General features: G+C 37.6%; 9 protein-coding genes across 9 annotated transcripts; 4 read left to right on the top strand and 5 right to left on the bottom strand.

The window, feature by feature from the left end:
• The first annotated feature begins 2,953 nt into the window (after positions 1-2,953).
• LOC132167918 (auxin-responsive protein SAUR24-like) lies at positions 2,954-3,610 on the top strand. Its single transcript, XM_059578963.1, has one exon. It carries the CDS (start codon positions 2,954-2,956, stop codon positions 3,254-3,256), a length of 303 nt encoding a protein of 100 aa, XP_059434946.1. The 3' UTR covers positions 3,257-3,610.
• A 3,184-nt stretch (positions 3,611-6,794) lies between these two features.
• LOC132167910 (auxin-responsive protein SAUR24-like) lies at positions 6,795-7,292 on the bottom strand. The gene has a single exon (XM_059578955.1). The coding sequence runs from the start codon at positions 7,202-7,204 to the stop codon at positions 6,899-6,901; it is 306 nt and encodes a 101-aa protein (XP_059434938.1). The 5' UTR covers positions 7,205-7,292; the 3' UTR covers positions 6,795-6,898.
• Positions 7,293-8,000: 708 nt separating this feature from the next.
• On the top strand, positions 8,001-8,518 carry LOC132167912 (auxin-responsive protein SAUR21-like). The gene has a single exon (XM_059578957.1). The coding sequence runs from the start codon at positions 8,133-8,135 to the stop codon at positions 8,436-8,438; it is 306 nt and encodes a 101-aa protein (XP_059434940.1). The 5' UTR covers positions 8,001-8,132; the 3' UTR covers positions 8,439-8,518.
• A 2,100-nt stretch (positions 8,519-10,618) lies between these two features.
• Positions 10,619-12,021, bottom strand: LOC132170201 (auxin-responsive protein SAUR23-like). Its single transcript, XM_059581092.1, has 2 exons — positions 11,899-12,021; positions 10,619-10,930 (listed from the first exon to the last, which is right to left on the bottom strand). Exons 1-2 carry the CDS (start codon positions 12,019-12,021, stop codon positions 10,619-10,621), a joined length of 435 nt encoding a protein of 144 aa, XP_059437075.1.
• A 133-nt stretch (positions 12,022-12,154) lies between these two features.
• On the top strand, positions 12,155-12,797 carry LOC132167919 (auxin-responsive protein SAUR24-like). Its single transcript, XM_059578964.1, has one exon. It carries the CDS (start codon positions 12,155-12,157, stop codon positions 12,455-12,457), a length of 303 nt encoding a protein of 100 aa, XP_059434947.1. The 3' UTR covers positions 12,458-12,797.
• A 5,254-nt stretch (positions 12,798-18,051) lies between these two features.
• LOC132167914 (auxin-responsive protein SAUR23-like) lies at positions 18,052-18,428 on the bottom strand. The gene has a single exon (XM_059578959.1). The coding sequence runs from the start codon at positions 18,368-18,370 to the stop codon at positions 18,065-18,067; it is 306 nt and encodes a 101-aa protein (XP_059434942.1). The 5' UTR covers positions 18,371-18,428; the 3' UTR covers positions 18,052-18,064.
• Positions 18,429-20,697: 2,269 nt separating this feature from the next.
• LOC132167916 (auxin-responsive protein SAUR23-like) lies at positions 20,698-21,015 on the bottom strand. Its single transcript, XM_059578961.1, has one exon. The coding sequence runs from the start codon at positions 21,001-21,003 to the stop codon at positions 20,698-20,700; it is 306 nt and encodes a 101-aa protein (XP_059434944.1). The 5' UTR covers positions 21,004-21,015.
• A 786-nt stretch (positions 21,016-21,801) lies between these two features.
• On the top strand, positions 21,802-22,241 carry LOC132167913 (auxin-responsive protein SAUR21-like). The gene has a single exon (XM_059578958.1). The coding sequence runs from the start codon at positions 21,867-21,869 to the stop codon at positions 22,170-22,172; it is 306 nt and encodes a 101-aa protein (XP_059434941.1). The 5' UTR covers positions 21,802-21,866; the 3' UTR covers positions 22,173-22,241.
• Positions 22,242-25,582: 3,341 nt separating this feature from the next.
• On the bottom strand, positions 25,583-25,902 carry LOC132182007 (auxin-responsive protein SAUR21-like). The gene has a single exon (XM_059595224.1). The coding sequence runs from the start codon at positions 25,900-25,902 to the stop codon at positions 25,600-25,602; it is 303 nt and encodes a 100-aa protein (XP_059451207.1). The 3' UTR covers positions 25,583-25,599.
• Positions 25,903-26,434: the final 532 nt, after the last annotated feature.

Raw genomic sequence — 26,434 nt, 5'->3', positions numbered from 1 at the left:
AATGCCCTTCCTCATCAAGCTGTCCCACTGAGATCAGATTCTTCTTCAGTTCCGGAACATGCCTGACCTTCTGCAACTTCCATATCGAGTCATGGTGAACTCTAATGCGAACATCGCCTAAGCCCACAACATCGAGCGCCGTTCCGTCAGCCAAATACACCTTCCCGAAATCTCCACCAATATAGTTCTCGAGAATTTCACGGATCGCTGTCGTATGAAAAGATACTCCTGAGTCTAAGACCCAAGAATCAAGGGGACTGTCAACTGAAAGAAGTAGGGCATCATATACTTCTTCTGTCACTACGTTTGCATAATCATTCTCAGTCTCCTTCCGCAGTTCCCTGCAATTCTTCTTGTAGTGGCCAGTCTTGCCACAGTTCCAACACTCAGGTTGTTGTCTGAATCTAGATTTGCTTCTCCCTTTTCTGGAATTTGATCTGCCTTGACCAGAGTTTCTGTCTTGTCCTCTGCCCCGAGTCTCGAGGTTTAAAGCAGCACCAGAACAAGAGGCTTCACCCGCATCTCTTCTGCGAACCTCTTCATTAAGAATCAAATCCCTGACGTCTTCATAGCTTAGTTTACTCTTTCCTACAGAGTTACTCACAGCCATCCTCACTGCTTCCCAGCTATTGGGCAAAGATGCCAAGACGATCAACGCGCGAACCTCATCATCAAAATTAATTTCCACCGAGGACAATTGATTTGTGATGGTGTTGGACTCATTGAGATGATGTGCCACCGAAGCTCCTTCCGCCATCTTTAGGTTGAACAATTTCTTCATCAGATGCACCTTGTTGTTAGCCGATGGCTTCTCATACATGCTTGACAAAGCCTTCATTAGATCTGCTGCGGTCTTCTCCTTTACAACGTTGTGTGCAACTGATTTTGACAGTGATAACCTGATAACTGCTAGGGCTTTACGATCAAGCAAAGCCCACTCGCTATCATCCATGTCGTCAGGTTGTTCTTCCAAAAGAGGTTGATGAAGATCCTTCCCGTAAAGAATATCTTCAATCTGTACCTTCCAAAACCCAAAATCTTTGCCGTCGAATTTCTCGATTCCCATCTTTCCTTCTTCACCTGCCATCGCTCCCACTCGAACCAAAAGCTCTGATACCAGTTGTTAGGAAATTAATCCTATTTCCCAAGACCCGTGAGATGCGAAAAAATAAGAAGAATGCGGAATAACAAAGATTAGGCAATCAAATCACACACGACACAAAGATTTAAGTGGTTCGGCTTAACAAGCCTACATCCACTGGCGGAGACGACCCAGAGAAAATTCAATGTCAAAAGATGAGTACAAGAATAGTAGAGAGAAAATCACTCAGATCCCAAAGCCCCAATACACCCAAATCTCACTATCACACAAGAAAGATTATTCCCAAAATAGAATACAAAAGACAGATGTACAAACTCTTCTTTTGCTGGAACGGATGGCGGCTGATCTCTATTTTCTTCTCTCACTCTGCAGCACCCTTTTTCTTCTAATCACTTGTTTTTGGCTCCTCCAAAAACCACCAAGAAGAAAACACCCTTGCTGCCCTTGTATCTCCTTCTCTCAAATTCTCTCTTTTTTCTCCTCCCTTTGGTGCTTCACGTTTTTGGCACACACACATTCACCTTGTGCTTTGTTTCTTATATAGAAGCTTAACTCTCATTTTACATGTTGGTTTAGGACTTTTACTATAAGTCAAACAAGGAGTCCAATTATACATAGGAGAACGACTCCAAAACAAACTTGGACAAAAGTCTCCTAAACCCAAAAGGAGTAGAGAACTATTGGGGCCCACGTGTGATGGGTGGCAAGTCACACCTAACAGTGAGGACTTGATTTGACTAAGGAATGATATGTGTATATATAGATGATTGAAATGTGAAAGTCTCTAAAATGTGAAGTGTGGCGCAGAAGCATAACAGTGAGATTTTTGTTGCAAGAGATAAGCATTTGAAGGATCACATGGACCCGTCTTCCATCTCAACAACATGGTAGTGGTTGAGGCTTTGTATTTTTTGGAACAAGTTTGCACAATCCTTTCTTTGAGAACAACCTACAAGGGCCCCAGCATATATGCACTTCTAGTGTAAGAGGTGAGCCAGTCGTACAGATTTTTTCAAATCCATTCATCTTTGATTTCAACTGGGGCCCTTTGTAGGTTGCTCTCCCAGAAAAGCATGCCCAAAATGTCTTCCAACTTTTCATGTCTCAATCACTAACATGTCCTTGACGATGAGTTGGAAGACATTTCCATGTGATCCTTCAAATGCTTATGTTTCACTGACCAAATAGGCTGCTATAACTGATCATTGTGGGTTATCTAGTGGTGGTCCACCAATAGAAACTACAGCACTGACCAAATAAAATGACATAACTTTCTTCAGCAGATACATAATTCACTGAGTTTTGTTATTCGGTTAAGTTGGATTGAGATGTTAGAATCATCTACAACATAACATGCTAGGGTGGTTTGGTTTTCCTATTCAATCATCCTTTCACATAGAGAGAGGCAAAACCATATGATCCCTCTTAAAGAAAGTCCTTTGATGGTCCCCAATGTTAGATAAATCTCTCTTTAAGACTTACTCCAATTGAGATGCTGGCCACATAACATTAGAACTCCACAGGAGGTTTCTCCTAGCCACATCTCTTATCTTCAATGGGGTCCCATGTAGGCTACCCTCCCATAAATTGTTGGACTATTTCAACCAGCACCAAGTTCTTGATGATGAGTTGGAAGACAAAAGCATGTGATGCTTCAAATGCCAATGTCTTTCATCAATACCCCACAATACTCATACTCACATTTCACAGATTTTCCCATCCCTCCTTTCATCTATATATACACACATACATGTTATTCTAACACCCAAATCAAGTTCACTTATCTCCACAAGTAAACATTTATCCACCTTTTTCTCCAAAGCCCTTTTTGAAGTTCAAGCTTTTAAAGAAATGGCTATTCGAGTTCCAGCAATTATGCATGTTAAGCAGCTTCTCCGCTGGTCTTTTCTAAGTGGCAAAGAAGCAGCGTTCTCAAATAAAATTGTTCCGAAAGGGTTCTTTTCAGTCTATGTTGGTGAGGACCAGAAGAAGCGATTCATTCTACCTATATCATTGCTAAATGAGCCTTCATTTCAGAACTTGTTAAACGAGGCCTCGGAAGAATTTGGGTTTGATCATCCAATGGGTGGTCTAACAATTCCTTGCAGAGAAGATGTCCTTATTGATCTCACTTCTCGCTTAAACAGATTGTGATGCATGGCAGCAAGATCAATCAGCAAAACAGATTTCTAAACTCATGCACTTTATCTCTTTCTGGAGAAGGATAAGGTGGCAAATGTACACTCGATTGAGAAAGTTGTTAAGAAGAAGGTCCTGCAGCATCTGAAGAACATATCCCTTCGCCTTGCTTGGACTACTCAGGCCAAGCAGATTTTCCAGCTGATATGGAGAGTGCAAGAGGAGCCAGATTTGAAGGCAATGTGGAGAAACCAGAGGAGGTGCTTCATGGTTCCAACTTTATACCCGGAGTATCTCACAAAATCCCATGTAGAGAAGCCTTCAGTGATCTACTTGTAATCTGGGTGGCTCAATAGAGAAATGAAAGACATGAGAATGAGTAGTGTTGAGAACAACATTGACCCAAAAATCCATGTTTTCAATTTTGAATTAAGAGCATTGGCTTCTATCACACATCATTGTAAAATTCTTTTTCTTTTATATCAAAAGTTGGGAATCAAAGCTTTCCATGCAAATATTTTGCATAGAAGTTCTTTTTTATGTACTGGTTAATGCCTTAGCTCCTTTGTTTCACATTGTAACCGTGAACTATCATGGTTGTTAGAATATTATCTAAATAATTAAATTAATCATTTTTTATTAGCTTAAATTTTTGGGATAATTTGTGATTTAACAATAACCATTCGGATTGTGAATGTAATTTTCATTATGAAACACTAACAATTCAATCAAGGCTTACTTTTTTCAAAAACGACATGGTTATAAACAATTGAGTATAACAGCTTTGTTTGTCAATGTGTTTTGGTGGTGTCTGTTGTTTTTTATTTGAAAAAGTGTTATGATGCAAGATAAAGGTGATTTTTTTTTCTTCTTGGTGTTCTTATGAGTATTTTGTGTTTTGGTTGTTTGTTAATATTTTTGTTTTGAAAAGAGAAAGTAAAAGATAGATGTAGAACATTTTAACAAATGGAGCCGGTAATTCTTATCACCGTCTTCTTCTTTTAAATTGAATTCCCTGTGTTTTCTCTCAATTTTCTCCTTACTTTTCACTAAATAGCAAATTCTCAACAATCCTAACAGATTATGAGATCATAACAAAAGTGAACGAAAATGGGGGAAAAAGAGAAGAAGCTTTTGTGGTAGGAGTCAGCACCAAAAGTTTGCAATAATTTCTTCACTTCCAATGCAATACTTGTTTGAGATATGTAGGGTTGCTCCAGCTATGAGTACTTGTAGGACATACTTCATGTGCTCTTCACGGGGGTTTGTCCTGAAACTCAATGTACCAAGGCAAATTAAGAGAATATCATAGACTCAGAGTATTTGCTGATACAGATTACTTTTCTTTTCCCAGTATCATGTTTTTATTGAGGTTAAACTGGATGTAAAGATACGAATTAGGCTCAAATTGTTCCCCAATCCACGTCTTTGCTTTAAACTGGGTCCCTTGTAGGTTGTTCTCCCAGCAAATGTTTGTGCTCAGCGTCTTCCAAAGTCACAATTACTATCAAGTTCTTCATGATGAGTAGAAAAACAGGTCCATGTGATCCTTCAAATGCTAATGTCTCCCACCAACCCCACCTGGATCCCTCTGCACCACTCATCTATAATTATATATATGAAGTCTGAAGAAATCCTTTCACAGCAAGATCAAGTCTTCAGATCCTCTGATATCAAATCCTTACTTTCTTCTCCCTTTTCAGTTCTCATTTGTGATCTTCACCATCTTTCTGAGCAATAATACAGATAGATAGCAATGGCAATTCGTTTACCTGCTATTATGCATGCTAAGCACATTTCTGCCGATCAAACTCATTTACAAAGCAAGCAGCTTCAACATTTGCACATGTTCCAAAAGGCTACCTAGCAGTATATGTTGGAGAGAGTGAAAAGAAGCGATTTGTAGTTCCCATATCATTCTTGAACCAGCCTTCATTTCAAGATTTGTTAAACAAGGCTGAGGAAGAATTTGGATTCCATCATCCAATGAGTGGCCTCACAATTCCCTGCAGTGAAGACATCTTCATTGATCTCACTTCTCGCTTAGATGAATTCTGATACGCGACACTAAAAGAAAATAGCAGAGACAGTTTTGTAAATCCATGCATATTCTTTATTTATTATAGTCAGATGAAGTGATGGGGGGTTGATTACCCAAACATGTTACAAATACAATTCTTGCAGTTTCTTTCACATTCTCCTAACAAATGTAATACTGAGATTACCTTTAAGATTGAATTGATCCTCTTAAGATTCTGTGATATTTCTAGGCCCTTTTATTTAATTTAATTTTGCACGTTTTTCTATGGATGATAGTCTATGCAGCTTTCTTATGTCAAGGTCATCTTCAAACTACAGTGGTATATCAGAACATTTTTTTTAAGTATTGAGAAAGTTTTTCCATTGTACACAGAGTTCAATTAAAACCAAATGAAGAAATCATCAAACTGAGCAAGGTGTGTCTGCACCACACTCAATCATAAACAAATTTGAAATTAATGTCGATCAATTTTTTGTTAGGAAGGTGTTTCAAAATTCTATTTATTGGCTTATTCCAAGGCTCTAAACTATGAGAAATGATAAACATTCCATATTATTGTTCCAAAAGTTGGTTTCCAAATGATGTGTCACCATCCCATGAGTTGGTAGGCTTATGGATTACTCCACTTTGATTAGTAAATGCTATAAAGTTAATTGATAACTCAATTTCTGAGATTAGTCACAAGAAATATGTTGCTGGGACCGAATTAGACTCTAAAGATGTCTGTAGTTACCGTGATTGGTAAAATGTTTTTATGTTATCCTAGAGATTTATGATTTATTCCTGTTCACATGAGGTATAAGGAATTTAAGGCAAATGAAGGCTACCACATTTTTGCAACCCAAAGAAATTTACCTACATGTAGGATCATTCAAAGTTTAACTTTGGTCATTGTTCATAGCATAATATTATTTGCACTCCTCCTATGCAAATCTCTTGCACATGTTTCTTGTTCATACAATTGATTCTGAACAGATGTTATAATTGAATGTGGTATCAAAGAAAAAATAAACGAGAGCCACACAGAAGATATGCAGATAATCTTTTGACCTAGTTAAATTTTTTGTATAACTGCTAATTTGGAAGATTCAAGTCACAAGACAAATATTGATGAAATGACTCTAAATCAGTATGATATCTGAATCCTAGAAAAACCAAGAAAAACGAAATGAGCATACCACTTATCAAGCTGTCATGGTATACTCACAAACATGTTCTGCGTTATTTGATAATGTTTTTGTTTTGAGAAGAAAAAACAAAAATTTTAACAAATTCATTTTTTTCCATAATTCTTTGTTTCTTCTGATGTAGACACGATTTTTTTCTCAATCACTAAGACCATAAATTTTTTTATCAATTAACTGAAAATATTTTACCAATTTAAATTGACTGGAATTTACAAATATCCATGGAAAAACATGCCAAATCAAACAAAACCAAAGGGGCTTGAAATATTACAGAATCAATTAAACTGAGAATGTGAGGAGAGTGTAAGAGAAAGTGCAATCATTCGATTAGAAAAAATCAGGGTAGGTAGTCAAACCCCATCTCTTCTTCTGTTAAAAAAAATGAAGAATATACACGGATTTACAAAATTGGCACTGCTTGTTTATGTATTACAACAACTCATGTAAGCGAGAAGTGAGATGAATGAAGATGTCTTCACTGCAGGGGATTGTGAGGCCACCCATTGGATGATCAAATCCAAATTCTTCCTCAGCCTTGCCTAGCAATTCTTGGAATGAAGAGTGGTTTAGAAATGATACTGGAACGACAAACCGCTTCTTTTGGCTCTCTCCAACATATATAGCAAGGTGGCCTTTTGGAACATCCATAAATGCTGAAGTTGCTTTCTTTGCAAATGAGTTTGATCCGCGGAGAATGTTCTTAGCATTTGTAATACCGGGCAAGCGAATAGCCATTGCTTTATATGTATGTTGTTTCTGGGAAAGATAGTGAAGATCAGAAACTAAAAGGGGGCAGAGGATTTGAAGACTTGTGTTTGGGTATGCAATGATGTGTTATGTGCATTTATATATAGATATGACTAGCTTGTCTCTGCAATGTGGAGTAGGACATAAGTATTTGAAGGATCACATGGACTTGTCTTCCATCTCAACAACATGGTAGTGATTGAGGTTTTATATTTCTTGCATAACAACGTACAAGGGACCCAGTTGAAATTAAAGACATATGGATTGGATAAATCTCTGTACGACTGGCTGACAATACACTAGAAGAGGATACTTGACAAATATGTTGAAAGTGTTTTACAATCCCAATATATCTATGATTTCAACTGGGGCCCTTGTGGGTTGTTCTCCTAGAAAAGATTGCGCAAAATGTGCTCCAACAGATATAGCTCAACCACTGCCAAGTTCTTGGCAATGAGTTGGAGGACAGCTCCATGTGATCCTTCAAACATCCTGCCACCCGCATGCCTCAGCACCACTCACTCCACATTTCACAGACTTCAAATGCTTATCTCCACATGCCAGACGTTGAGAAGTTGCTCCAATCCACTTATATATCTTTGATTTCAACTAGGGCCCTTGTAGGTTGTTCACCTAGAAAAGCATGCCTAAAATGTCTTCCAACTTTTAATGTCCTTGACGATGAGTTTGAAGACAAGTCCATGTGATCCTTCAAATGCTTATGTTTCGAACAAATGATCCCCACCCGAATGCCTCTGCACCACTCACTCCTCAGTTCAGAGACCTCAAATGCTTATATATACATACGCATATCATTGCATAGCCAAACCAAGTCCTCACATCCTCTGTTTTCAAATCCTTTACTTTTTTCTCCCTTTTCATCTGTAATCTTCACCATCTTTCTGAGCAGATAGCAATGGCTATTCGCTTGCCTGGTATTACAAATGCTAAGAACATTCTCCGCCGATCAAACTCATTTGCAAAGAAAGCAGCTTCAGCATTTATTGATGTTCCAAAAGGCCACCTTGCTATATATGTTGGAGAGGGCCATAAGAAGCGGTTCGTTGTTCCGGTATCTTTTCTGAACCACTCTTCATTCCAACAATTGCTAGGCAAGGCTGAGGAAGAGTTTGGATTTGATCATCCAATGGGGGGCCTCACAATCCCCTGCAGCGAAGACATCTTCACTGATCTCACTTCTCGCTTACAAGAGTTGTTGTAGTACATAAACAAGCAGTGCCAATTTTTGTAAATCCATGTATATTCTCTCTTTCGTTTTGGCAGAAGAGATGGGGATTGTTACCCATTATAAATGTGACAACCAGATTTATTGCAGTTTCACAATTTGTTTCTATCTTTAAAACATTAAGAGCCATTCTGTTCATAAAAAACATCAAAGAGATGGGGATTGTTATCTATGAAGAGATGATGTTTATTTTTATTTTTTTGCCCATAATGTGAGAAAGCAGACCACCTCACTTTGTGCTCACAATGTGGAAATAGGGAATGTTAGAAACTACACTTCTATTTCACCACTATTTTATTATGTTAACGTGACAGTGCCAGTCCGCATAACATAGTATGATAAAGTAGTGGTTTCTAGCATTACTCATGAGGCCTTGTCTCTTTTGTTCTTCTGTGCAACCAATAACTCTGAACAATAATCCAATATCGGTTTTCCAAGTTTCTACCATTATGGGGCCCTAACTTGAATCAAAGTGGGGTAGTGATGCCCACAAAAGTCTTGGAATGAGCATCTACTCTTTTCATTTTGATTTCCCATATTCTATGCTTGGCACACAACATTGAGCAAAGCTGTTGCCAACATCCGAGCGGTATCTAAGCATTCCTGGTGGTTCAGAGTATGTTCATCAGCACAAGGATTATGCTCTCCACCATTGTTATTGCCGTCTCTTATACCTTTGAGCCTCTGTATTGGCGACATTTTCTATAAAACCCTTAAGATTTTCTATTGAACCTATCTTGGTTATGTTACAGTAGCCTTTATGGAATGATCTTGAGGAATTGAGAAAATTCCTTACCTCCATAAGTATGCAAGACAACCAGAGTTTCTCAGCTTTTCTATACCGCATTACACCACACAGGAAAGGAAACAAATTCCAAATCTCAGTAAAACTCCTATCATTCCCAACCTTAAACAAAATGAATTGTCTAGCAATGTTAGGCAACTTCAAGAGTTTCCTCCAACTCCAATAGCACACTTGAGGGATTTTCACTTGCCAAAAGCTCTTACCTTTTAGCAAGTACTCTTTCATCGATGCAACCCACAAAGAGCTAGCCCTTGCAAAAAGATTCCAAAAGTGCCTCTACGTGGAAGCCTTGTTCCAATCCTCCGATCTTTTAATTCCCAAACCTCCCTCCTAAGGTACACATATCAAGCTCCAACCTTCCTTTCTCTAGAGTTGACATCATCAGTCCCCGACCAAAGGAATCTGTTGAACTTTTGCTCCAAAAGTCTAATAATCTGTTTAGGGAGGATAAAAATAGATGATCAGTACACAAGATAACCTGCCATCAAAAGTTAATTTCTTGAACAACCAAGAGTTGATGTTTGCTGAAACTTCCTCAAGGAAAACACCACAATCCGCTGCTGACAATTTTTTGGATATTAGAGGGACCCCGCCAAGTAGGGCACAGGAAGATTTGCCTCCTTCATTTGAAGACAATCAAGCAGAAGTTCCTTCTCGGTAGCAGACAGACCAGAAAAGAACATAACTCTTACTTGGGTTAGCCTTCAAACCCAAAATATCAGCAAAATAAGCCAAAACATCCTTGATTGCTTGAGCAGATTTCACCATTGCAGCAGAGAAGATTAATTTTGCATTTTTTTCTATGGAGGATAAGTTATGCAGCTTTCTTATGACGAAATGGCGAAATCATCAAAGCTGAGCCAGGTTTTGGTTTGCACCACACCAAATCATAACAAATTTGAAATTAGTGTCTATCAATTTTTGTGCTAGGAAGTTGTTTACAAATTCTATTTATTGGCTTATCCAAAGGCTAAACTATAGGCTTATGGATTACTCAGCTATGATTAGTAACTGTTAAATGCTATAGAGTTCATTGATAACTCAAGGAGATCGAACTTGTGTTTCAGAACAGATTGCACCTCAATTTCTGAGATTAGCTCCAATGCCTACAATAGATTGACTATCATCCATAGAAAAACAAGTCAAATCAAACAAAATCTAAGGGGCTTGAAATATAACAGAATCTAAAAAGATCAATTTAAGCTGAGGAGAATGTGAGAGAGTGTAAGAGAGACCGCAATCATTCGCTTAGAAAAACTTAAGAGTAGGTATTCAATTCCCATCTCTTCTTCTGCTAAAAAAAATGAAGAATATACATGGATTTACAAAATTGTCATTGCTTGTTTATGTATTACAACAATTCATGTAAGTGAGAAGTGAGATCAATGAAGAGGTCTTCGCTGCAGGGAATTGTGTGACCACCCAATGGATGATCAAATCCAAATTCTTCCTCAGCCTTGCCTAGCAACAGTTGGAATGAAGGATGGTTTAGAAGTGATACTGGAACTATGAATCGCTTCATTTCGCTCTCCCCAACATATATAGCAAGGTGGCCTTTTGGAACATCCGAAAATGTGGAAGCTCCTCTCTTTGCAAATGAGTTTGATTGGCAGAGAATGTGCTTAGCATGTATAATACCAGGCAAGCGAATAGCCATTCCTATCTGCCAAGAAAGATGGTGAAGATCACAAATGAAAGGAGAGAAGAAAGTAAGGATTTGATAGCAGAGGATGTGAGGACTTGATTTGACTAAGGAATGATATGTGTATATATAGATGATTGAAATGTGAAAGTCTCTAAAATGTGAAGTGTGGCGCAGAAGCATAATAGTGAGATTTTTGTTGCAAGAGATAAGCATTTGAAGGATCAGATGGACCTGTCTTCCATTTCAACAACATGGTAGTGATTGAGGCTTTGTATTTTTGGAACAAGTTTGCGCAAATCCTTTCTTGGAGAACAACCTACAAGGGCCCCAGCATATATGCACTTCTAGTGTAAGAGGTGAGCCAGTCGTACAGATTTTCTCAAATCCATTCATCTTTGATTTCAACTGGGGCCCTTTGTAGGTTGCTCTCCCAGAAAAGCATGCCCAAAATGTCTTCCAACTTTTAATGTCATGATCACTAACATGTCCTTGAAGATGAGTTGGAAGACATCTCCATGTGATCCTTCAAATGCTTATGTTTCACTGACCAAATAGGCTGCTATAATTGATCATTGTGGGTTATCTAGTAGTGGTCCACCAATAGAAACTACAGCACTGACCAAATAAAATGACATAACTTTCTTCTGCAGATACATAATTCACTGAATTTTGTTATTCGGTTAAGTTGGATTGAGATGTTAGAATCATGTACAACATAACATGCTAGAGTGGTTTGGTTTTCCTATTCAATCATCCTTTCACATAGAGAGAGGCAAAACCATATGATCCCTCTTAAAAAAAGTCCGTTGATGGTCCCCAATGTTAGATAGCTCTCTCTTTAAGAGTTACTCCAATTGAGAATGCTGGCCACATAACATTAGAACTCCACAGGAGGTTTCTCCTAGCCACATCTCTTAACTTCAAGTGGGGTCCCATGTTGGTTATCACCCCAGAATTTGTTAGACATAAGGTCTTCCTTGAAGTACTATTCCAACCAGCACCAAGTTCTTTATGATGAGTTGGAAGACAGAGCCATGTGATCCTTCCAATGCCTGTCTTTCACCAATGCCCCCACAATACTCATACTCACATTTCAGAGATTTTCCCATCCCTCCTTTCATCTATATGTATACACACATGCATGTTATTCCAACACCCAAATCAAGTCCACTTATCTCCACAAGTAAACATTTATCCACCTATTTCTCCAAAGCCCTTTTTGAAGGTCAAGCTTTTACAGAAATGGCTATTCGAGTTCCTGCAATTATGCATGTTAAGCAGCTTCTGCGCTGGTCTTTTCTAAGCGGCAAAGAAGCAGCTTTCTCAAATAAAATTGTTCCAAAGGGTTGCTTTGCAGTCTATGTTGGTGAGGACCAGAAGAAGCGATTCATTCTACCTATATCATACCTAAATGAGCCTTCATTTCAGAACTTGTTAAATGAGGCCACGGAAGAATTTGGGTTTGATCATCCAATGGGTGGTCTAACAATTCCTTGCAGAGAAGAGGTTCTTATTGATCTCACTTCTCGCTTAAAGAGATTGTGATACGTGTCAGCAAAACAGACTAGTAAACTCATGCACGTTACCTCTTTCTTGATAAGGATAAGGTGGCAAATGTACACTCGATGGAGAAAGTTGCTAGGAAGAAGGTACTGCAGCATCTGAAGAACATATCCCTTTGCCTTGCTTGGACTACTCAGGCCAAGAAGATTTTCCAGCAGATATGGAGAGCGAAAGAGGCCCCAGATTTGATAGCAATGTGGAGAAACTCAGAGGAGATGCTTCATGGTTCCAACTTTATACCCGAAATATCTCACAAAATCCCAAGCAGAGAAGCCTTCAGTGATTTACTTGTAATCTGGGTAGCTCAATAGAGAAATGAAAGACATGATAATGAGTAGTGTTAAGAACACCATTGACCCAAAAGTAAATGTTTTCAATTTTGAATTAAGAGCATTGTATTCTATCACGAATCATTGTAAAATTCTTTTTCTTTTACAACAAAAGTTGGGAATCAATGCTTTCCATGCAAATATTTTGCATAGAAGTTCTTTTTTATGTACTGGTTAATGCCTTAGCTCCTTTGTTTCACATTGTAACCGTGAACTATCATGGTTGTTAGAATATTATCTAAATAATTAAATTAATTATTTTCTATTAGCTTAAATTTTTGGAATAATTGGTGATTTAACAATAACCATTTGGATTGTGAATGTAATTTTCATTATGAAACACTAACAATTCAATCAAGGCTTACTTTTTTCAAAAACAACACGGATATAAACAATCGAGTATAACAGCTTTGTTTGTCGATGTGTTTTGGTGGTGTCTGTTGTTTTTTATTTGAAAAAGTGTTATGATGCAAGATAAAGGTGATTTTTTTTTTCTTGGTGTTCTTATGAGTATTTTGTATTTTGGTTGTTTGTTAATATTTTTGTTTTGAAAAGAGAAAATAAAAGATAGAGGTAGAACATTTTAACAAATGGAGCCGTTAATTCTTATCGCCGTCTTCATCTTTTAATAATTGAATTCCCTGTGTTTTCTCTCAGTTTTCTCCTTACTTTTCACTAAATAGCAAATTCTCAACAATCCTAACAGATTATGAGATCATAACAAAAATGAACGAAAATGGGGAAAAAAGAGAAGAAGCTTTTGTGGCAGGAGTCAGCACCAAAAGTTTGCAATAATTTCTTCACTTACAATGCAATACTTGTTTGAGATATGTAGGGTTGCTCCAGCTATGAGTACTTGTAGGACATACTTCATGTGTTCTTCACGGGGGTTTGTCCTGAAACTCAATGTACCAAGGGGAATTAAGAGAATATCATAGAATCAGAGTATTTGCTGATACAGATTACTTTTCTTTTTCCAGAATCCAGTTTTTATTGAGGTTAAACTGGATGTAAAGATACGAATTAGGCTCAAATTGTTCTCCAATCCACGTCTTTGCTTTAAACTGGGTCCCTTGTAGGTTGTTCTCCCAGCAAATGTTTGTGCTCAGCGTCTTCCAAAGTCTCAATTACTATCAAGTTCTTCATGATGAGTAGAAAAACAGGTCCATGTGATCCTTCAAATGCTAATGTCTCCCACCAACCCCACCTCACTACAAGAATCATTTTTTTTGGTCATGGACCATTAGTAACGTGTAAATGGTGTTAACACGTTACTAAAGTTTAGCAACTTATCTATGATAACGTGTCTGACGGGTTGTGAAATTGGACATAACTATTTCACTTTTGTCACGTGTTAGATTCTGACATGGTAACGTGTCAGAATATCACACGTTACAAAGGAATTGTAACGTGTCAGATTCTGACACGTTACCAAATGGTAATGTGTCAAAATCTGACACATTACTAAAGTTGAAAGAGATTTTTTCTTTTTTTTTTTTTTTTTATTTTTTTTTTTAATTTTCTCTGGTCATTATACTAAAATTTTCTTCGCTCAACACCTGATATACGAGTTACATATAATGACAATCTAATAATCTAATCCAACATCAAATAGATATATAATAACAATAATCTATCAATTCAACAATATATAACCACAATCCAATTACCACAAATAATCCAACTCTAAATGTGTATATATACACATCAACGTAGGAAATAGTAAAATACAATACAACTAACGTTATATACAAATACAAAAAACATATGCCTTAAACAAACACTACTCCGACCAAAGCTGAGTGAGCATCATCGTGACCCCATACGTCTTCTCGACTTCTCCGCACTAACTGCAAAATATAAAACAAACAATCAATCAACTAATTGACATTTGTGATATAATATTTTAAACTCCTAATAGATGAGCAATGTCAAAGTAAGTGATGTAACAATCGAATAATTGTCACATATACAACCTCGACATACATATTTGCATGACCTATATACAAACACATATAATCTACATATACATTTATTCAATGAGACGGCTTCAACAAATATGGTAAGATTAACTATGCAAAGCTCAAATCACAACCAAACCAACTAGGAATAACAAAGTAGATTATCTTGAGTTTATATATATATATATATATATATATATATATATATATATACACGCACGAGGTGCCTGAACGACGAGTATAATGTCTTGACAAACGAAACTTCTGTCTAGCCGGTGTCTAGTGTTGGGTTTCATTGTGATCATCGTTCTCAGCTTCTACTCTTACGTCATCTACACATATTACATTGCAATTGTGTTAGATACAAACAAAGTTTATTTACCAAACAAAATTATTAGCCCTTAAAATGATATTCATCTTGTAAGATTACCATGTTAATCAAATAGAAACAATAAAAAAATATATTGTTACCTGATCGGCTATCAACTGAGGATCTCACAATCACTCGGGCTGGGGAATTTGCATCTTATAGATTCCTGATAGTTGTCACCTCCGGCTCGGACCCCATACGTCTCGACCCCTCAAGGCTGCGAATCCGGGCCTCATACGCCGCCATCTGAGCAACCATCTGCTGAGTCACCCGCGCGGTCACCGCCGCAGTAATCTCCTCACTCTGCTGCGCCAGCCTCGCATCCATTTGCTCCTTGTGCTTCTCCCTCTCAACTTCAATGGCTCTTTCAAGTTCTTCATGCGAGACCATTGTCCCACTACGGTTCTGCGACTGTGCTTGGGACAGTGTATAGTATGAGTAGATGGTGTCGCTTGCAGGTAGAATATTCTTACTGACCCCTCGAACACGGCCCGCATACTTAGGCTTATTGTCATGCGCCAGAGCATAAGTGTCATTCGGTGTCCACCTAATCGTCCCCTAGGGCCCTTCTACCTGTTCCGCAGGGTCATTTTCCAATAACTTCTCCATCCGTGCCTATACATGAGCATTGTTATATATATAATTGTTAAGACTCAATAAGTTAATACATAAATAAAAATTCATGACAAGGTGTCTGCCACTTACAATTCTCGCTGCAGCCACCGGATTTTGGGCAGCTACCATCTTTCTTTGTATGGGTCTTGATATATGCCTTCACTCGCGTAGGAGCCTTGCCCGAACTAATTACCTGCAATAAATTCAAACCATCAATTAAACGTTCGTATATATACTGCACAATACATGACAAATATATATAGTTATGGTAAGTTAGAGTAGTACGTCCTCATGTGCGACCCTTGCAAAGCTCTTCGAGCCAGTGTAGTGTGGTGTTTGATTCTGTGCTCGTATGTCTTTCATGTGCGCACAATAAGCCTACGAACACAACATGTAGACATTATTAATCGCTAAGCCATCGAACAGTTACAATTAACGAAACATAAATAGTTTGAAGTCATGACCTACTTGATAAGCGGGATCACACCATTTCACCAACAATATTTCTACATCTGCGGGGTTGTACTTTGAAATGGTCTGGCCCACCCTTGCCACCACTGTCGCAGGAGTGTCGTCGCTCTGAATCATGAGCTTTTTCCTTAACTTGTGCCTCAAAAGCTTCTGCTTCTCGCCCATGTCTCTAAAAGCGTCTTTTTTAATTTCCGTCATATCCGTCCCAGGCATGATGTAGAAGTAATGCTACATCAATTAAAAACTAGGGTATTAAAGCGCTTGTTGTTTTATAAAATTTAATATACAACTGCTACAAATCATAAATTACGAACATCTGATCTACACTTACCATCAATGACTCAAATAAATCCTCCTTACTTTATTCTGGTACATCCTTCCAGTTGTTGGATAACCTGATAAAAGACCCGATCTTGCAAGTCTTGCTCATAATCCGTCTAAATTTTTTGCTGCTTTGTCCTACGGGCTGCCACGCGCTATTATACTCCATGACAACCCTTTTTCCATCAGGAATGTCCCACAACTTTTGCGAGTCATTTACGGTCAAAACTTCAAAGTTACTTGCTCTATCAGCAATGATGAAGTATATATTAACACACAAATAGTTAAACATATATTATTTGAATTTATGTACTAATTAACTACATGTACCATCATGCGTAAATATGTACATATTTATAGTTCGGAATAGCATACATACATACCTATCATGTGAACCTGGTCAATAAACAATACTGGCCAAGCAGGGTCATCGTGTTGCTCATTGTGCGCGTCACCTGTCCCATCATCTATGTCTTCGGTGGCCTGTGTCTCACTATCATCCACAGGTGCCCCGCTGTATGGCTGCTGATCAAAAAAGCCATGCGGCAATATACCCCTCTGGGTCAATGAGGGTGGCGGTGATGGCAAACGCATGGAGTCCTCATAGTCGCGAGGACTAGGCTCATATCGATACCCAAACTGGGTAAGGCCTGTCGGACGGGATTGCTCCGCGAGTATATGGGCTATCTCAGCCGAAGTGCCGGGAATGTCGAAGACATAATCGTCTCTCACAGGTATCTGCCCTTTCACATGCTCCGGAAGTATCGGTTGATACCCTGATTGCTACTGGAGAAGCATAGCAGCTTCCTGCGACTCACTGTCCATTAGGCCATGACGCAATCTCGACTCAGAAGATTGTGCCCTCTAATACCCTGATTGCTGCTGGAGTAGCATAGCAGCTTCCTGCGACTCACTGTCGGTGAGGCCATGGTGCGATCTCGACCCAAAAGAAGCTCCCCACCGTCATTTTGACTTCCCCCGAGTACTCATATCAACCTGCGAAATACAACACACAAACAATTATTTATGTGTATAGTGTAAGAAATATTCACCATGTATATGACGAAAAATTAACAATCAATGCACTAATAAATAACAACAAACCAATAAATGTAAAATATTTAATTCATATATGGAATGACATACGCCTCGATTGGTGCGAAGTCGGGTCGGACATATTGGATGTCATCATGCGGATCGTACAGCTGATTATTGTTTAAAGTTAGTGGCTCACTCTCGTGATAGTTGGCATGATCATCATCATGCATTTGACCCTGACCAACACCGTTATGGCCCATGGGGACCCTAACGGTGAATAAGTAAAAGTAGGTTCATTACCTTTTTGTTATTCTTTTATTTCTTTTTTATTTTAATTTTTTGCTTAAAATTAAACTGAGGAGAATGTGAGAAGAGTGTAAGAGAAACTGCAATCATTGGATTAGAAAAACTCAGGGTCTCTTCTTCTGCTAAAAAAATGAAGAAGATACATGGATTTACAAAATTGGCACTGATTGTCTATGTATTACAACAACTCATGTAAGCGAGAAGTGAGATGAATGAAGATGTCTTCACTACAGGGGATTGTGAGACCACCCATTGGATGATCAAATCCAAATTCTTCCTCAGCTTTGCCTAACAATTCTTGAAATGAAGAGTGGTTCAGAAATGATACTGGAACTACAAATCTCTTCTTTTGGCTCTCTCCAACATATATAGCAAGGTGGCCTTTTGGAACATCCATAAATGCTGAAGCTGCTCTCTTAGCAAATGAGTTTGATCGGCGGAGAATGTACTTAGCATTTATAACACCAGGCAAGCGAATAGCCATTGCTATATGCCCAGAAAGATGGTGAAGATCACAGATAAAAAGGGTGAAGAAAGTAAAGGATTTGAGAGCAGAGGATGTGAAGATCGACTTTGTTTGGCCATGCAATGATATGTATATGTATATATATAAGCATTTGAAGTCTCTGAAATGAGGAGTGTGTGGTGGAGAGCCATTTGGGTGGGGATCATATGTTGGAGACATAACATAAGCATTTGAAGGATCACATGAAGCTATCTTCCAACTCCATTGTCAAGGACATAACATAAGCATTTAATATGTTAGCTGGAAAAAGTTTTGGGCAAGCTTTTCTGGGTGAGCAATCAACCTACAAGGGCCCCATTTGAATCAAAGATATGTGGATTGCAGAGAACTCTGAACCACTGGCTGACCGCTTGCAATGGAGGACAGGTTTAGACATGTAGGAATAGCAGCCGATTATTTATTGGTCAGAATTAATTACTGGGGTCCATATTATTCTACTACATGATAAACCTTTTGGATAAATAAATGATTATATTTATGGATGCTAGAATTGGAACATCTTACCGTCTTGTGTTCATTTTCCATTCACAGCAGGAATGAGGAAATTTAAGGAAGGAAAAGCTGTCTCATGTCCCTTGGAGTTGCCTTAACTTGTAGTTTGATAAGGGACACAGCTCATGTATTTGGGGTTTATCTGAACATTAGTGTAATATTTGGAATAAATAAAAGATAGAAGAAAATAGAAATAATAGGCAAGAAAAATGAAAATTTGAGAAAACTTATTAAAAATTTAGGAAAATTTAGCATGGTGGAGTTCGTTCAAACGAGACAATATCCCGTTTGAACGAGCTTGCCACATCAACAAAATTGAGTGGCAGCACTACCACATTAGCATACTGCTTTAAGTGTCACGTCATGCCATGTGTCAATCCAATTGCCATATCAACCACGTCAATAGGGAAAGCCGTAAAGTCAACCTGTCACTTCATTTGTCATGCTAGCATCAAAGCGTGTCTGATGCCACATGTCATGTCAGGATTGGCCTGTCCAATGTTGGTGGCTCGTGTGGCCACCCCCACCTCTAGATGATGGCCCACTAGCAAACCCTAGTAGTGATGGGTGGCTTACCCCACTCCTACCCAAGGTATTTTTTTTAGTTTTTTTCTTTTTTTTTTAGTATTTAATAATATAGAGAATTATTATTTCAATATGATGCGACAAAAAAATGCTGACGTGATTTAGCATGCATCACTTAATTGAACGGATAACACACGGAATGACCCATTTGAAATCCACAACGAATTTAAACAATTAAATTCAATTTTTAAACACTCAGGGAGTAATCACAAAAGTACGTTTACTCATGAATTTATTTTACATTTACCATTAAAATTTTGTTTTGAACCTCCCCCAAAAAGTTTTTGTTTTAGTTGTTGCCTTAGTTTTGCCCCTGGTTCAGCCTCTGAGAATAAGGATGAATGTAGGATCATGCACACCTAGTACAACTTTGCTTAACTTCATAGGCTGAGATATACAATTAACTATGTACACTTTAAATGTACTTAGCTTGTGTAAATTATGGTTAAATTTCATAATAAATATGACTTAAAGCCCAACTATTGTCTTGCATACTAAAAGAAAGTAAGGGATTTTCCCAATTTTGTGGGTGATCTACCCTACTTTGAAGGGAGTTAGGGCATAATGGCAAAAGCTTGGATAATCGATACTGGATGAAGTTCAAGTTATTGATTGCACATAAGAACAAAAGAGATGAGAATCCATCCCAAAAGAGATCACGCACAGGGGTGGAACTACATGGGGGCTTTTGGGGGCTTCCCCCAAGCCCCCATGTTTCCCCAAAATTTTTAAACCTATCACATGTGCCCATTTTTCACAAATTATGTTAGAAACCACATATTTATCCTACTATGCCAATTCAACGGTATCATTCCACCTTTCTATCAATCCTTATTACCAAAAAAAAGAAAAAAAAATTTGGCAAACTGGCACTGTCACGTCAACATAATAAAATAATCATAAAATAAAAGTGTGGTTTCTAGCCTTCCCCTCTTCCACATTGTGGGTGCAAATTTGTCCGTGAAAAAATAAAAATAAATCCCATCTCTCTCTGGGTAACATTCCCCATCTGTCTAATGACAATATAAGAAAATAATGGCTCTTGTTGTTTTAAAGATAGAAACAAATGGTGAAACTGCAATAAATCTGGATGTAAAATTTTTAATGGGTAACAATCCCCATCTCTTGTGGCAAAAAGAAAGAAAGAATATACATGAATTTACAAAAATTGGCACTGCTAGATCGTTTGTTTGTTTTAGTGCTGCATATTACAACAACCCATGTAAGCTAGAAGTGAGATGAATGAAGATGTTTTCACTGCAGGGGATTGTGAGACCACCCATTGGATGATCAAATCCAAATTCTTCCTCAGCTTTGCCTAGTAGTTCTTGAAATGAAGAGTGGTTCAGAAATGATACTGGAACTACGAACCGCTTCTTTTGGCTCTCTCCAACATATATAGCAACGTGGCCTTTTGGAACATCAATAAAAGCTGAAGCTGCTTTCTTTGCAAATGAGTTTGATCGGCGGAGAATGTTCTTAGCATTTTTAACACCAGGCAAGCGAATGGCCATTGCTATCTGCCCAGAAAGATGGTGAAGATCACAGATGAAAAGGGTGAAGAAAGTAAAGGATTTGAGAGCAGAGGACTTGGTTTGGCTATGCAATGATATGTGTATGTATATATATATATATATATATATATATATGTATAAGCATTTGAAGGATCACATGGACTTGTCTTGCTGGATGAGATTTTAGGTATGCTTTTCCAGGAGAAAAGCCAATAAAGGGCCCCAGTTGAAATCAAAGATATATGTAAGTGGATTGGAGCAACTTCTCAACGTCTGGCATGTGGAGATAAGCATTTGAAGTCTGTAAAATGTGGAGTGAGTGGTGCTGAGACATGCGGGTGGCAGGATATTTGAAGGATCACATGGAGCTGTCCTCCAACTCATTGCCAAGAACTTGGCAGTGGTTGAGATATATCTGTTGGAGCACATTTTGCTCAATCTTTTCTGGGTGAACAACCCACAAGGGCCCCAGTTGAAATGAAAGACATATCGGGATTGTAAAACACTTTCTACATATATCTCCAGTAATCATCTTCTAGTGTATTGTCAGCCAATCGTACAGAGATTTATCCAATCCATATGTCTTTGATTTCAATTGGGTCCCTTGTAGGTTGTTCTGCAAGAAATATAAAGCCTCAATCACTACCATGTTGTTGAGATGGAAGACAAGTCCATGTGATCCTCAAATGCTTATGTCCTACTCCGCATTGCAGAGACTTTCACAAGCTAGTCATATCTATATATACATGCACATAACACATCATTCCATACCCAAACACAAGTCTTCAAATCCTTACTTTCTCTCCTCCCTTTTATTTTCTTATCTTCACTATCTTTCCCAGAAACAACATACATAGATAGCAATGGCCATTCGTTTGCCTGGTATTACAAATGCTAAGAACATTCTCCGCCGATCAAACTCATTTGCAAAGAAAGCAGCTTCAGCATTTATTGATGTTCCAAAAGGCCACCTTGCTATATATGTTGGAGAGGGCCAAAAGAAGCGGTTCGTTGTTCCAGTATCATTTCTGAGCCACTCTTCATTCCAACAATTGCTAGGCAAGGCTGAGGAAGAATTTGGATTTGATCATCCAATGGGGGGCCTCACAATCCCCTGCAGCGAAGACATCTTCACTGATCTCACTTCTCGACTACAAGAGTTGTTGTAATACATAAACAAGCAGTGCCAATTTTTGTAAATCCATGTATATTCTCTCTTTCTTTTTGGCAGAAGAGATGGGAATTGTGACCCATTAAAAATTTTACAACCAGATTTATTGTAGTTTCACAATTTGTTTCTATCTTTAAAACATTAAGAGGCATTATGTTCATATAAAACATTAAAGAGATGGGGATTGTTACCAATTAAGAGATGGTGTTTATTTTTATTTTTTCGCCCATAATGTGAGAAAGGGGACCACCTCACTTTGCGTTCACAACGTGGAAAAAGGAAATGTTAGAAACTACACTTCTATTTCACCACTAACAAAGATTTGATCGAAAGGTGGAATGCTATTGTCAAGTCAGAATAGTAAGATAAATATGTGGTTTTCTATTGAACCTATCTTCATTAGGTTGCCGTTGCCTTTATTGAATGATCTTGAAGAATTGGAAAATTCCTTTTACTTTCTTTAAGTATGCAAGACAATAGTTGGGCTTTAAGTCATATTTATTATGAAATTAAACCATAATTTACACAAGCTAAGTGCATCTAAAGTAAGTATACATTGTTAATTACACATCTCAGCCTATGAAGTTAAGCTAAGTTGTACTAGGTGTGTATGATCCTACATTCATCCTTATTCTCAGAGGGTGAACCAAAACATCAGCGGGGGCAAAACTAAAACAAAAACTTTTTGGGGGGAGGTTCAAAACAAAATTTTAATGGTAAATGTACAATAAATTAATGAGTAAACGTACATTTTGCGATCACTCTCTGAGTGTTTAAAAATTTGAATTTGATTGTTTAAATTCATTGTGGATTTCAAATTGGTCCTTCCCTGTGTTTTCCGTCCAAGTAAGTGATGCATATTAAATCACGTCAGCATTTTTTGGCCGCATCATATTGAAATAATAATTCTCTATATTATTAAATACTAAAAAAAAAAAAAAAAAACCTTGGGTGAAAGTGGTGTAAGCCACCCATCATTGCTAGGGTTTGCTTGTGGGCTATCCTCTAGAGGTGAGGGGTGGCCGCACGAGCCACCTACGTTGGGCAGGCCCATTCTGATATGACATGTGGCGTTGGACACCATTTGATGCTAGCATGACAAATGAAGTGGCATGTTGACTTTATCTACTGACGTGGTTGATGTGGCAATTGGATTGACACATGGCATGACATGACACTAATAGCAGTAGAGAAATGCTAGATGTGGGTTCTACATATTCAATAGTAAATTTTTTTAAAAAAATATATAGAGATAGGGGATAGATAGTTAGGAGAATGAATTTTAACATTTCTCAAAGTAGTATGCTAATGTACGTAGTAGTGCTGCCACTCAACTTTGTTGATGTGGCAAGCTCGTTCGAATGAGATATTGTCTCGTTTGAACGAACTCCACCTTGTTCACATGAGATCTTCCTCTTTCAAATGAGAATGCTAAATTTTCCTAAATTTTTAATAAGTTTTCTCAATTTTTCATTTTTCTTGCCTATTATTTATATTTTCTTCTATCTTTTATTTATTCCAAATATTACACTAATGTTCGGATAAACCCCAAATACTTGAGCTGTACCTTATCATCAAACTACAAGTTGAGGCGACTCCAAGGGACATGAGACAGCTTTTCCTTCCTTAAAATTTCTCATTCCTGCTGTGAATGGAAAATGATCACAAAACGGTAAGATGTTCCAATTAATTCTAGCATCCATAAATATAATCATTGATTTATCCAAAAGGTTTATCATGTAGTAGAATAATATGGACCCCAGTAGTAAATTCTGACCAAGAAATTAATAATAGGCTGATATGCCTACATGTCTAAACCTGTCCTCCATTGCAAGCGGTCAGCCAGTCGTTGAGAGTTCTCTGCAATCCTAACAAGATTAAAGAATATCTCTGATGATTATTTTCTCACCGTAATTGGTTGAGATATCTGCATTCATATTTATAGAATCAAAGGAAGTTGAGTTATATACAAACTCATGTACAGAATTAAAGAGATTTAAATTATTCTCTACAGATGAGTTATCTACAAGATAAATACAATCTTATCACAATAACTAAGTCTTTGATTCTAACTCTTATCTTCTCTCGAGAGTTTCATCTTTATCTTGATCTTCAATATTATCACATGTGGTGTCTGACTTCAATATGACTTGTGCTTTAACAAATCCACATATCTTTGATTCAAATGGGGTCCTTGAAGGTTGATTGCTCACCAGAAAAGCTTGCCCAAAACTTTTTCCAGCGAACATATTAAATGCTTATGTTATGGAGTTGGAAGCCAGCTCCATGTGATCCTTCTTTTAACTAGATTGAAACATTAGAAAGTGAAAACACATTAATTAAGGGATCAAATACTTTAGAAAATTAATGTTGGTTCCTCTTAGTTAATTAGTATTTGTGAATAGGCAAAATGAGAATTCAATTAGTAAAAGAAGAAGACGACGATAAGAATTAATGGCTCCATTTGTTAAAAAATTTTACTTCTATCTTTTTTTCTCTTCTCAAAACAAAAATATTAACGAAGAACTGAAACACAAAGTATTGATAAAAAAAAAAAAAAAAAAAAAACAATTTTCACCTTTATGTTGCGTCACAAAACTTTTTCAAAAAGAAAAAAAACAAATGACACAATCAAAACACATTAATAGACACAAAGCTGTTATATTCAATTATATATAACCATGTGGTTTTTGAAAAAAGTAAGCCTAGATCGAATTGTTAGCGTTTTATATTGGAAATTACATTCTCAATCCTAATATTAATTTTTAAATTATAGTTATTCCAAACGTTTACGTTAATATAAAAATAATTAATTTAATTATTTAATTAATATTCTAACAACTATCGTGGTCACAATGTGAGACAAAGGAGCAAAGGGATTAACCAATACATAAAAAAGAACTTCTATGCAAAATACTTGCATGGAAAGCTTTGATTCCCAAATTTTGTTATAAAAGAAAAATAATTTTACAATGATTTGTGAAAGAACTCAATGCTCTTAATTCAAAATTGAAAAGATGGATTTTTGGGTCAATGGTGTTCTCAACACTAATCATCATGTCTTTCTTTTTTCTATTGAGCTACCCAAATTACAAGTAGATCACTGAAGGCTTAAAGGCAATTTTGTGAGAACCACACGTAGGAAGAATTTTTCTATCATCTTTCTTGGAACCATGAAGCACCTCCGCTGAGCTTCTCCACATTGCCTTTACATATGTGGCCTCTTGAGCCCTCCACATCTGCTGGAAAATCTGCTTGGCTTGAACAGTCCAAGGCAAATGGATATGTTCTTCAGATACTGCTCTACCTTCTGCATAGCAACTTTCTGAACCGAGTGCACATTTTCCCACTCTATCCTTCTCCAGAAAGAGATGAAGTGCTTGAGTTTACAAATCTGTTTTGCAGATTGATCTCGGTGCCATGTATCACAATCTGTTTAAGCGAGACATGACATCAATAAGGACGTCTTCTATGCAAGGAATTGTTAGACCACCCATTGGATGATCAAACCCAAATTCTTCCGTGGCCTCATTTAACAATTTCTGAAATGAAGGCTCATTTAGGTATGATATAGGTAGAATGAATCGCTTCTTCTGGTCCTCACCAACATAGACTGCAAAGCAACCTTTCGGAACAATTTTATTTGAGAGAGCTGCTTCTTTGCCGCGTAGAAAAGACCAGCGGAGAAGCTGCTTAACATGCATAGTTGCAGGAACTCGAATAGCCATTTCTGTAAAAGCTTGACCTTCAAAAAGGGATTTGGAGAAATAGGTGGATAAATGTTTACTTGTGGAGATAAGTGGATTTGATTTGGTTGTTGGAATAACATGTTTGTCTATATATAGATGAAAGGAGGGATGGGAAAATCTCTGAAATGTGAGTATGAGTATTGTGGGGTATTGGTGAAAGACAGGCATTTGAAGGATCACATGCTTTTGTCTTCCAACTCATCATCAAGAACTTGGTGCTGGTTGGAATAGAACTTCAAGGAAGACCTTATGTCCAACTATGTCTGGGAGGGTAACCAACATGGGACCCCACTTGAAGTTAAGAGATGTGGCTAGGAGCATCCTCCTGTGAAGTTCTAATGTTATGTGGCCAGCATTCTCAATTGGAGTAAGTTTTAAAGAGAGATATATCTAACATTGGGTACCATCAAAGGACATTTTTCAAGATGGATCATATACTTTTGCCTCTCTCTAAGTTTCATTAATTTTCATGCTCTAATCTATATGTTGGTATTCATCAATCACAGCCTGT

The sequence above is a fragment of the Corylus avellana genome, chromosome ca1 (assembly GCF_901000735.1).
Source record: "Corylus avellana chromosome ca1, CavTom2PMs-1.0".
NCBI lineage: Eukaryota > Viridiplantae > Streptophyta > Magnoliopsida > Fagales > Betulaceae > Corylus > Corylus avellana.
The sequence above is the reverse complement of the archived record's forward strand: the minus strand, read 5'-3'. Positions and strand labels throughout refer to the sequence as shown.

What these genes read in the sequence shown, in the direction of transcription:
- LOC132167918 (XM_059578963.1), top strand. Translation starts at nt 2,954, where the DNA reads ATGGCTATTCGAGTTCCAGCAATTATGCATGTTAAGCAGCTTCTCCGC.
- LOC132167910 (XM_059578955.1), bottom strand. Translation starts at nt 7,204, where the DNA reads ATGGCTATTCGCTTGCCCGGTATTACAAATGCTAAGAACATTCTCCGC.
- LOC132167912 (XM_059578957.1), top strand. Translation starts at nt 8,133, where the DNA reads ATGGCTATTCGCTTGCCTGGTATTACAAATGCTAAGAACATTCTCCGC.
- LOC132170201 (XM_059581092.1), bottom strand. Translation starts at nt 12,021, where the DNA reads ATGGGAAAATCTCTGAAATGTGAGTATGAGTATTGTGGGGGCATTGGT. An exon ending in ACTTGGTGCTGGTTGGAATA is followed by an intron (nt 10,931 to 11,898) that starts GTACTTCAAGGA and finishes CTTTCTTGGCAG; the next exon opens with ATAGGAATGGCTATTCGCTT.
- LOC132167919 (XM_059578964.1), top strand. Translation starts at nt 12,155, where the DNA reads ATGGCTATTCGAGTTCCTGCAATTATGCATGTTAAGCAGCTTCTGCGC.
- LOC132167914 (XM_059578959.1), bottom strand. Translation starts at nt 18,370, where the DNA reads ATGGCTATTCGCTTGCCTGGTGTTATAAATGCTAAGTACATTCTCCGC.
- LOC132167916 (XM_059578961.1), bottom strand. Translation starts at nt 21,003, where the DNA reads ATGGCCATTCGCTTGCCTGGTGTTAAAAATGCTAAGAACATTCTCCGC.
- LOC132167913 (XM_059578958.1), top strand. Translation starts at nt 21,867, where the DNA reads ATGGCCATTCGTTTGCCTGGTATTACAAATGCTAAGAACATTCTCCGC.
- LOC132182007 (XM_059595224.1), bottom strand. Translation starts at nt 25,902, where the DNA reads ATGGCTATTCGAGTTCCTGCAACTATGCATGTTAAGCAGCTTCTCCGC.